We start from the raw sequence: 12,235 nt of genomic DNA, 5'->3' as shown, positions 1-12,235 counted from the left end.
CCCATTGGCAGCATGCTGAATTTTGACAGTCAATTTATTGGGTGCAGTCACATTGACTGACTGCAGTGTCTTTCATGAAATTGCCTGAATTGAATCCATACAAAATAAATCATTTTATTCTGCCCTTGTGACAGTAACAGCATGAGATCTGACATATCTACCATGTGAAACAGAAAGACTTTGCATTTCTATAGCACCTTTCACGACCTCAGGACATCCCAAAGTGCTTTACAGCCAATGAAGTACATTTGAATTGTAGTCACTGTTGTAATTAGGAAATATGGCAGCCAATCTGTGCGCAGCAAGCTCCCACAAACAGCAATATGATAATGACCAGATAATCTGTTTTAGTGATGTTGATTGAGGGATAAATATTGGCCAGGACACCGGGGATAACTCCCCTGCTCTTCTTTGAAGTAGTACCATTGGATCTTTTACGTCCGCCTGAGAGAGCAGACGGGGCCTCGGTTTAACGTCTCATCCAAAAGATGTGTGCTGTTATCAATCCTATGCTTTCTGTGGAGGATAGTTATGGTCATCATCCTGCCATAGTAGCCAGTAACTATTTACAAACAATAATCTAACATGAGAGAGAAAAAAGGTTTTGCTTTTATTTTTAAAAAGTGAGTCACAGATATATAAAATAAAGAACATTATACGTTTGCCTTGCTCTCAAAGTACAAGGCAGATTGTGCAGCTGGCAATGTATTAGCCTCTGCCCTCTCCAATGTAAAAATATGTAACAGACTTCATTTTGGAAGTGTATCTTGAGGTTTGGTTGATAATGCACACAAAACATCTGCCACTTTGCACATACAGACTACCCACTTCAACATTCCCAAGCCTTGTCTATGCCTTCAATCGGGGACCTTCTAGTTCAGACAGAGCACTTTCTTTTTGTTTGTACAATCTTTTATTATATGGCCTTCCACAACACTTCTGAAAGAATACAGCGAAACACACTGGCTCAAGTTCAGGACAAGCCAACTAATTGGTAGTTCATTTCCTTTGTAAACGGTGCAGTTTATGGATGTCTGAGCACGTCTCCTTAAGCAGTCTGACGGATCATTCGCTGGTTAGTTTGGGGATTTAAACCACAACTGGAGCCAAGCACCCACACGCTTTAGCTTTAGATGGAACCATGCTGCCACTCGGGAGCCAGTCACAGTCACTGTTTGTTGCCAAAATAATACTGTGTGGGCAGCGTGCCCATTAACTGCACTGTTTGGAGGTTGTGGCTGTGCCTTGATGCTGGGCTATTCACACACAAAGCACCCTTCATTTTTTTGATGAATTCCCAGGGAGCAGGAAAAGTGTCAGAAGCATCAGTACAGGCTTGCTGAATGGCTTCAGCTCCAGAGATTACATTTTACTGATGTGATGCCAATTAATTTAACCTTTGTTTGGCTCCCAGGGCCAGTGGAAATCTCTGTTGGAATCAAAATTGGCTCCATGGCTCTGAGTTTGCTTAATTCAGGTTACAAACTGCAAGTGTTACACTCAGCTACTTACGAGCTTCTGAATAAGTTGTAATACTACTACATTAGAGCTGTGTCATCCTCTAAATTTGTCAGATATGTTTCCTTGTATAATATGGCATAGGAATAAATACATATATACAATGCTGTAATAATATCCATTGTAGTATCAGCATTTACACCGATATTTAAAAAAAATCCTCCCCTCAGTTTTGACTGATACATGCCATAATGTGTCTGGGTCATGGCTGCAGCATTTCATTTCATTATGTATGAACTGCTCTGCTACCTGTAGTTTTTTAGATGCTTCTACTGCACTTACTTATGTCACATGGCCTGGCCCAATAAATATTTTAGTACACTTAGAGGTAAATCTGTCAATTTTTTTTGTCATTTTGGCCAATTTTGTTGTGTCTCTGTTCATGAATAAAATAAACATTTCATTTCTTATGTGTTGTTCTCAAACAATATACAGTTTGAGCCAAAGTGGTACATTTTCTCATTAAATCTTGCAAACATTTTGAGGAATTCCTAATATTAATACTTCTATTGTTCACTTAATACTATTGAAGGACACAACTATTTCTTTTGAGTCAACAGCATTCGTTAACCACCATTTACTGGATAAATCTCTAGTATTTGCTTCCTCAAATAATAAAGATTAACAATTAGGAACTAGAACTATACAGTTAAGCCTCCGTCCACTAAAGCAGACTGTTCTAGCTGACAGGTTTAACCTTGTGACATATGACATTTTTACAAACTCGCTCAGAATACAGGAGTTGTAGATATACAGGAAACTTTTGAAGTGCTTGATGAACAAATAGGCAAAGCCAGTCTGCAGGTCCTCAACACGAGATAAGCAGTGGATTCACCAGCGACTGATGACTCTGAGCCTTTTCCAAAGGCTTGCCAGATAGAAGCTCACAGGCAGCAAGTTCGTGATACAAGGCATTCAATACCTCCAGAATGTGAGTCTTTCCTGTAAGAAAGAACCAATTATTAAAATCTTTTTTGTTGAAACCGTTTTCCCTTTTTTGTCTCCACTTCTTGGGTTTGCCCAACACCAGTTCTATTTTCTTTGGATGAGGAGGATGAGAAGGTCATTCCCGTACACGTCTTCATAGACACAATAAAAGTGCTTCTTGGTTGACCCACAATGTTTGCGTGGCGGAGAAAGATGCTGTCAGCTGTGATGACATAACCAAACCAAAAAAAATTCCACAGTGGGGAAGAAGCCCGAGAGCCAATTTTACTCAAAACTAGGATTCCAACTCAAAGTTCTGGAGTTGTTTTAAAACCAGCTCTTCTATATGTAGTATAATAATGCATCTGAATCCAATTACATGAATTATTTTGAGATGTATTGAGTAATTATGTAGGTAAATGCAGCAGACATTTTTGTACAGCAAGATCCTATAAGTAACAATGATATGAATGACCAATTAATCCTCGGTGATTTCAATCTCCGTGTCTGCTACCCTAGCCCTCTCCTCAGAATTCACTGCCATCCTGTCCTCCCTAAACCTTTCTCTACCCATATCCATGGCCACCCTCCTTATCTCTGTAAGCTCTTCCAGCCCTACACTACTCCCAAACTCTCTGACTCTGACCTCTTGTACATTCCCCATCCTGCCTAATCCCCATGCTCTAAAATTCCCTCCCTAAAACTCCTCCCCTTCTCCACCTCCCTCTACTCTTTTAAGAACCTCCTCAAAACTTACTTATTTGAGCAAGCTTTTTATCATCTCTCTTAATATGTCCTCCTTTTGATTTTGTGTAGTACTTGGGATATTTTTCTACATTAATGGTGATATATAAATGCAAGTTGTTGTTCTTGTTGTAATCTGCTTTTGTAATTTGTATTTTGACCAGAACATTGGGAAAATTCCATGCTCATCTTTAAAGAGTGCTGTGGGCTCTTTAATGCCCAGCTGAGCCATCAAGTCAGATAGGACCTTGGTTTAACATCTCATTCAAAAGATGGTTCTCTCCAGTAATGTAGCATTCCTTCTATACTGCTCAGGCATGCTAGTCTAGATTATAAACTCAATCTTTTCAGTGGGATTTAAAAGTACAACCTCCTGAGTCAAGTTGACACCATTGCAAGTCTAGTCTGATCACCTGGAGCTAATAGGGAAGGTCAATATTATACTACATCTGTCTATCAGTGATGCTCTTATTTTGTTCATAAACAGTCTTTATTTTATCATCTGTTTTCTGTTTATTCAGTCACTGGCTCAGGGCTCTTCGCTGCTTTGGACTATCTGACATTTTCTCTTCCCCACACTCTGTTCCAAATATTCTCTCTTTCCCCCTTCCATAGTCCAGGGATGGCCCAGAAATTCGGGTCGGGGGCTTCCCGCGGGTGCAAGCCCCCGACCTGCACTTACCTTGCGCGCCGGCCGTTGAGCTGTGGGCCCCCGTGGAATTCCGATCCGGGGCCTGCTCCAGCTGCCGGTGTGCAGTGCTTGCGTATCCCAGGGGCGTAGTTAGTTTGAAGCATCCCCTGGGATCACGTGGGCCATGGGCAGCCAATCGGAGCAGGGAATGCTCCATTCATAAGACTTATAAATGCTACGGCCCCAAAATAGCACTAAACCTTCAAATAATTTTTTTTTAAATCACATTTTTTAAATAAACTATAAATTACATGAAATAACTATTTTAAACAATAATTTAAATTTTTGAAAAAAATTATTTTATATTCTAACGGTGCTAAAAATAAACTTACCTTGCTTTAAAGTATTTAAAAATAATAAACCTGTGGAAAAAATGTTTTAATTTTAGTTAATTCACCACTTACCTTGTAAAAAGCAGGCCTTACGCTTGCTTTTTACATGTCTAACTTCTGGAGACTTACCCTCATGGAAAAACCTGTAAAAAAAAACCGAAGTTTGATGCGCACGCGCAGCCTCCCCCACGCACGCGTTTGACCTCTGAACCTCTTCGTTCAGAGGAACGGAAGTGCCGGTTTCCCGCGCATGCACAGTGCATGCAGGAAACCGGCACTTCCATTGGGCTTACGGGTGAGTACCCTGTGCGTACTCACCCGTGGAGACCCGAATTTCTGGGAATCTCTATTGGGTTTTAAATGCTGGCTACAGCATCTGGATGTCATGATACTTCTTTACATTTAGCACAGATTGGCAGTAAATTATGTAAAAATACAAGACTCGGTAAGGAAGTTAGAGAATGAAAGAGTAAAATGACCAAACGAAAGGAAAAAGTCATGAAAAGGAAACTAAAGATTAGTCTGTTGAGTTTGTATCTGGAATTCCCCACATGCCGAGTTTCTAAACTCAGCTGTCCTGTGTTGTCAATCTTACGCACTTCTTAGTGACTGTTTCAAGAGAAATATTGGTAGAAGCCTAGAAGCAGACTCTGTTCTCAAGGGTCGGGGATGGTGCATGGCCTGCGGAGACCTAAATAAGGTACAGATGGTGAAAGTACAGTGCCAAAAAAAAATCATGAAAAAAGACAGTGAAAGGAATTAGAAGGAAACTTGAAGAAGATAACAAAATACCAGAGTTGATTTTAATAATTTACTGCTTTCCAAAATGAATGGGATAAACCAGGAATGGAGGACAAAGAATTGAAATGCTGGCGGCATACTAGCCAAAACCACAGATGACAATATTACCAAAATCTCTTTTATGTTAACCTGAATACTTTTTTTAAAATGTCATTACATAACATCCTGTCTGGCTGGATAGTACTATGGCTGTTTATATACTTGAAATAATCCGGAATGCAAGACATAACATCCATTAATCTTTCATAGACGTTATGCTGCAGAAAAGTACTCTCCTTTTACTGTTGTACTGGCATATTAACTACATAGAATCATAGGGGGAGAAATTGGGTGAGTAGCACCACCTGTTAGCGCCTAAAGAGGCAGGCAGTGGCTGTAGCGCCACTGGCTGCGCCTCCCGCGATATTCAGGAGGGGCGCTAATGGTGGTGTTAGCCTGTTGCGCTGCGCCGCCACCGATGACGTCATCGGTGTGCGCAGCGCCCCATTCACGCCCCCGTTCGCGATATTTGGTAGCGAACGCCGCAGTTGCGCCGTTCGCTACCCGCGCCCGGTTCACGGGGCCTTACTGTGCCGGCAGCGGCGCAAGTTAAGGTGGAGGTGTGGGGCGGCCACTTTTTCGGCGGCTGCCTGCCAGCACCTCCGTCCCCAGCCTCCTAACCCCCCCCCCCCCCGCGGCATTGCCGGCTGTTTCCCGAGAGCCCGGCACTTCTCCTTGGTGCCGGGCTCATTTGCCGGCACTCGCGAGCGGGGATCGCGCTGTTGCAGGCACCTCCCCCTTAACAGTGGGAGGAAGGCCTGCAGTACCGCAGCGTGCCGTGCCGCAGCGTGTGGCGCTGCGGCATGTTGCGCTGTGATAATCAGTTTCAGCGCCCTAAGAGGGACGCGGAGCGCCTCGCGCCGTCTCCCTCGAGGGGCACTGAAACTGAATTTCTGGCGATCGGTATTACTCCGATCGCTGCGCTAAATCCTGCACTCAGGCGACTTTTGCGCCACTTTGGCGCCCCAACCCAATTTCTAGGCCAGAGAATGATATGGCATAGAAGGAGGCCATTCGGCCCATCATGCCTGTGCCGGCTCTTTGGTTGAGCTATCCAATTAATCCCACTCCCCTGCTCTTTCCCTATAGCCCTGTAATTTTTTTTTACCTTCAAGTATTTATTTGATTCTCTTTTGAATGTTACTATTGAATCTGCTTCCACCACCCTTTCAGGCAACACATTCCAGATCATAACAACTCGCTGTGTAAAAAAATGTTTCCTCCTGTTGCCTGTGGTTCTTTGCCAATCACCTTAAATCTGTGTCCTCTGGTTACCGACCTTTCTGCTATTGGAAACAGTTTCTCCTTATTTACTCTATCAAAGCCATTCTTGATTTTGAACACCTCTATCAAATCTCCTCTTAGCCTTCTCTGCTCTATGGAGAACAACCCCAGCTTCTCCAGTCTCTCCCCATAACTGAAGTCCCTCATCCCTGGTGCCATTCTAGTAAATTTCTTCTGCACCTTCTCTAGGCCACATCTCATGAAAATGGCCTTTTTATGCACATTGGATCATATCATTCCACTTTGTTAGACAATATTCTTTCAAGGTATGGATCAAATAATAAGGATAAGAATTTAGAGCAGGGGGTAAAGGGTTGGCTTTACAAAGTTTGGATCTACACTACATAAACTCTTGGGTTCAGCATCACCAGCCTCTCCTGTAAGCGGACTCTGCATCTCCTACAAACAGAAGTTTACCTTTACTGCCTAATTTTCAGCCATATGCTAAGGAGTCGTAACAATGAGACCCTTCACTGTTCTTATATTTTAAATGTACTATTTGAATGATCAGAATGCAGTTTTCAGTGAAATTTAACCTAATTCCTTTTGCCGCATGATAACAGCAACAAATATTAAAGCACACCCCCTCCACCCGTTAACAAATTAAATTCACTTTACAAACTAGCAAATCCATGAAACTAGTCAGCCCTAACTTTAGGAAGAGAGTTCTTTCCTTCTGTGATTGTTTCCACTCCAAACATCTGCAGACTCAGCTTGTGTTCCAGCTATACATGATCTCTTAACCTCTCCAGCTTTTTGTGTCGCAGATTGGCCATTTGAGCTGTCAATCAAATTGGCTACTGCCGTCCCATGTCTGTGTCTTTTGGTATCTGCTCCTTCCTGCTGGGCTGAAGTGACTGTAGTTATTCTACATATTATATATGAATGTCACTAGAATGTTTTGATGAACACCTTTGTCTCAAAGCAAGAAACATCTTTAGGCTGACACATTGGACCCAATTGCTGGGCCAAATATACTTTTCCAGATAGCTTGTACATTGTGTGGACTTAGCCCCTTATGTGTTGAAATTAACTTAATAGCAACATCTTAGTAGAAATTTACTTAAAGTTCCTCCTGGTTCCTGCTAAAGACCATGGATACATAGCCACCATAAAATCTTAACTTGCCAGCCAACTGTCATGTCAATAGGGAACGTTAAGCAGAATACACAAAATGGCTCAGAACATGTGAGATTTTAGCCCTCGCGTCACCATCTTGTTTTTAAGGGATCATCATGTTCAAAAACTTCACATGTTCTGCACCTGACAAAATTAGTATATTTATAAATAAACTTGAAATGCCAATCATGACTTTGGATTTACAATTTGTTCAGCAAGTACTTAAATGAAAATCTAAACATATTTATCTAAAAAATTTTATACCATGAAAGTGCTGGACATTTATGTTTATATACTCGTAAATTTCTCATGTTATTGCTTAGTTGTCCAGGACCTGGACTGAAGTTTCTAATGTTTACCAGGGTCCTGCTGATGCCCAAGCAATGAGACAGTTTGCCGATTGCTGTAGTACAACAAATTTACTGAAGCAATATATCATATGACAGACACAAATACTTTAAAATTATTACATAGCTTACTAATTCTGAAAGATATAAAACATCACAGATATATTTATAATACTATTCACCTACCACTTTGGAAAATGTGCTTAAGATGTAAATAACATTGTTTGTTCTTCCCTTCCCAAAATCTCATATTTATATATTTTTTTCTCTACCGCCTATGGTGGATTTGCAGTATTTTCATAAGATGCAACACTTAATTTATTTGTTTATTCTTTCGCCCTCCCTCCTCACAACCTTCCTTCATTTCTTGATTATTTATGTAATGATAAAAGATATAGGGGTAAATTTTCATATTTACCTCCTGGGAGTTAAGCGTCACCTAAGCGGAGCACAGAAAGGAAAATCTGGTGGGGAGGATCAGATACTGGTAACAGAACCCACCCAATTGTCCTTCCATTCATTTCTGGATTGCGTGTTCATGATTGTTAGCTTTTCCCACCTGTCTATATTTGAGTATATCAGCATGGCTATCAGCATAGAGTGGCTATGTAACCTCTTCGATGAAACTTTGACAGGCACTTTACATTTTGGAGTGTGACAAACAATCTTCCCACGCACTGCAGATGTGCCCATAACATTGGACTTTTAAGTATATAGATTATTGTTATGTTCTCTTGGGTCTGGCCTGACGCCATTGTTTTTACCACCATTGAACAGTATAGACAGAACACCCTTGGGACTTTAACATCCATGTGGTGTTCCCTCATTCCATTATTTGCCAAAAATATTCTTGTCCTATCTGTCTTGACTGAGTCCTCTCTAATTAATCATGTGCTACATGTCTCTTCTCTCTTCCACCACCACACAGAAACATACACTGACTTTTTTTTTCTTTATGCCTTATTGTCCATTAAATCAACTGAGTAGCCTTGTACTTGTTGTATGTATGTGCCGTTCAGGACAAAGGAGTAGAGCGGGAACTGGAAACATTCACACTTTTTAATTCGCTTACTCACCATGCTGAGGGTTATTGCAGGATTCCAAAGTGCTGAGCAAGATTTTTCCTAGCGATCTCCTAGACACATTCTAGATAAAATAAACAAACTTCTTATTGATTACATTGTAAAATGAAAATGTGTTTACTTTAATTAACATTTTGGCACTCAAATACCTTGCAAGTCACTCTTAATAACCGTGTAGTGCATTTATTTCTACATAGGCTGAAACTCCTATCTCGTTTCTGAAGTGTGACATTAAAAAACATCAATCGCAGCTAATGTACAATTGGAAATGAGCTTTTCCTTATCATGAGAGCCCATTGCATTAAATTACTGAAAGCTGTCAGCATCATTCACTTACAAGGTCACGTAGCTGCTGCAGGAGCTGTAGTACATCCATCAGTTTTTCTTCAATCAGTGACAGTCGTACTCTCTCTGTCTCTAACATCTGCAGCTCCATCTGAAGCAGTTCTGTCTCATCCACTTTGCGTTGTAGTTCACACAGTAAGGACCCCTTCAGCTGAAAAGCACAAATGGGAAAATTACTGGCATTTCTAAATTTAAAATTAATTACACAGTAGATCTCTCATGGCGTTCCTCATGGTGAGTTAGAGGATTCACTGTTTTATAACTTAGGGGTGTTTATGCCTTTTAGGGCACAACATCAGTTACAGGATTGAATAACAGAAATTCCATTTTTATTAACTGGTATTATGGGATTTTTACTTTGTGCTTTGGGGATTGAGCTTTACAACTCAGTCTACTATTCTATGAAAACTGTAAATGAGTGATATATATATTTATTTTTTATTGGAAAAGAGGAATGTGGGCTCATTAAAGACAGATGCAGTTCGGACTATAATGGACAATAAGAAAATGGCAGCCTTGTAAAATGAGTGCTTTGTTTCTGTTTTTGCATTGGAGGAACGGGACACAATGCCAGTGGTACGAAGGGACCTAAAGATAAGTCAAGGGGAGGAACCTAGTGGATTTAATATTTACAAAATTGTAACGGAGAAAAAAAAATGGGATTTAAGAAACTGAAGATGCATTAGGCATATTTTTCCAAAGCTCTCGAGATTCAGAAATTGTCTCTTTGGATTGAAAAATTACAAATGTCACTGCATTATTTAAGGAGGGAGAGAAGGAGAAACGAGGTAACTACAGACCTGTCAGTTTAACATCAGTTTTAAGGAAGATACTAAAATCTATCATCAGAAATTGGGTAACTGAGCACTTGGACAAATATAACCTGATCAGACAGTCAGCATGGAGTTGTGAAGGATAGGTCATGTCTGACTAATGTAGTTGAATTTTTTGAGGAGGTCACTAGCATGGTATCTAGGGAAGTGTCTATAGATGTTTTCTATATGGGCTTACAGAAGACAACTGATCAGGTTCCACACAAGAGATTATTAGCAGAAATGAAAGCGCACAGAATTGGCAGTAACCTTGTGACATGGGTTGGTAATTGGTTGGGAGGTAGGAGGCAGAGGGGGAGAAATTGGGTGAGTAGTGCCACCTGTTAGCGCCTAAAGAGGCAGGCAGTGGCTGTAGCGCCACTGGCTGCGCCTCCCGCGATATTCAGGAGGGGCGCTAATGGTGGCGTTAGCCTGTTGCGCTGCGCCGCCACAGATGACGTCATCGGTGTGCGCAGCGCCCCATTCGTGCCCCGTTCACGATATTTGGTAGCGAACGGCGCAGTTGCGCCGTTCGCTACCCGCGCCCGGTTCACGGGGCCTTACTGTGCCGGCAGCGGCGCAAGTTAAGGTGGAGGTGCGGGGCGGCCGCTTTTTCGGCGGCCGCCTGCCAGCACCTCCGTCCCCGGCCTCCTAACCCCGCCCCCGCGGCATTGCCGGCTGTTTCCCGAGAGCCCGGCACTTCTCCTTGGTGCCGGGCTCATTTGCCGGCACTCGCGAGCGGGGATCGCGCTGTTGCAGGCACCTCCCCCTTAACAGTGGGAGGAAGGCCTGCAGTACCGCAGCGTGCCATGCCGCAGCGTGTGGCGCTGCGGCCCGTTGCGCTGCGATAATCAGTTTCAGCGCCCTAAGAGGGACGCGGAACGCCTTGAGCCTCGCCCCGTGTCCCTCGAGCGGCACTGAAACTGAATTTCTGGCGATCGGTATTACTCCGATCGCTGCGCTAAATCCTGCGCTCAGGCGACTTTTGCACCACTTTGGCGCCCCAACCCAATTTCTAGGCCAGAGAGTCATAAAAGGAACATTCTATGTTTGGCGGGATGCGATAAGTGATGTTCCCCATGGCTCTGTACTTGGGCCTTTGTTTTTCACCATAAATATTAATGATTTGGATGAAAAATAGAGAATTGTATATCCAAGTTTGCAGATTACATTAAGTTAGGAGGCAGAGTAAGTTGTGTAGATGGGAGCAGGAAATGTTGCTGGCTTCTCCCTCCAGTGCTGCTGCTTCTTCTCTCTCTGTCTCCTCCGCCATGTCCTGCTGTCTTCTCTCTCCCCCCCTCCAGTGCTGCTGATATCTCTCTTCCCCTCTCAAGTAATTCTGGCTTCTTTTTCTCTCTCCTCCCCAAAAGCATTGCTCTTGCTTTCCACTGCCCCTCAAGTATCGCTGCTACTCCATCCCTTAAAGGTTGCTTTACAGCTCCTACCTGCTTGCACTGCTGCGATGATTGATGGTGCTATATACTATGAACAGAAATTCTCACCCGTCAGAACTCACCCGGCAATTTATAGCACTATCAATCACAGCAGGAATGCAAGCAGGAGGGAGCCTGGCAGTGGTACTTGGAGGAGAGCAGGGTCAAAATGGGACTGTCAGTTCCAAACTGATAATTGGCATGCATGAAATCACACTTTACAACATTAAAAACGAACATATTTACTTGAAATTTCTATGTGGGGCTTTTAGAAAACAGTTTAATCCATTTAAAATTGTGACCAAAGGAATTTCATACAACTGGGCTAATATGTGTGTTACACAGTCATTACTTCAAGGCATTTAGATTCAGATGTAGAGACGTCTTTTTAAGATAAGTAAATAAAATAATTAATACAGGTGGCTCTGACTTTCACCATAACCATGATCATTGTTGGCAAGCAGTTTCAGTCTGTAGTTGGAGCCACACCAGCTGAGGTATGTCTATTTTTAAATGTTTAATTGTTTCGTCAAAGAAGTCTAAGGTGGAGGGAGGTGCATTTGCGCAAAGTGGTGATAGATTTGTCTGATCTCTGAAAATTGGCTTTCTGGTAGTGATAATATCCTAACATTACCCAATGCTGAATATGTCTTTTGGCATGAAATCTGATTTTTAAAAGAATCTAAGCTAACCTGGATGAGAAACTATTAAAATAACCACTTGAAACAGTCACTGCTCCATGCCTGAGGGAAAGTTTGAGT

The 12,235-nt window shown here is 42.2% G+C and overlaps 1 protein-coding gene across 1 annotated transcript in view; it reads right to left on the bottom strand.

Annotated features, from left to right (window-relative positions):
• Positions 1-591: 591 nt before the first annotated feature.
• efcc1 (EF-hand and coiled-coil domain containing 1) overlaps positions 592-12,235 on the bottom strand; it is an 87,146-nt gene continuing 75,502 nt past the window's right edge. The window contains exons 5-7 of the mRNA XM_086001725.1: positions 9,222-9,380; positions 8,879-8,948; positions 592-2,460 (exon numbers count right to left, since the gene is read on the bottom strand). Coding sequence (XP_085857851.1) covers positions 2,327-2,460; positions 8,879-8,948; positions 9,222-9,380 — 363 coding nt within the window. The 3' untranslated portion in view covers positions 592-2,326. The remainder of the gene's footprint in view (positions 2,461-8,878; positions 8,949-9,221; positions 9,381-12,235) is intronic.

The sequence above is a fragment of the Somniosus microcephalus genome, chromosome 11 (assembly GCF_052327205.1).
Source record: "Somniosus microcephalus isolate GS21.2 chromosome 11, FLI_Smic_1.0, whole genome shotgun sequence".
Taxonomy (NCBI): Eukaryota; Metazoa; Chordata; class Chondrichthyes; order Squaliformes; family Somniosidae; genus Somniosus; species Somniosus microcephalus.
This window is presented reverse-complemented; position numbering and strand designations above follow the sequence as displayed.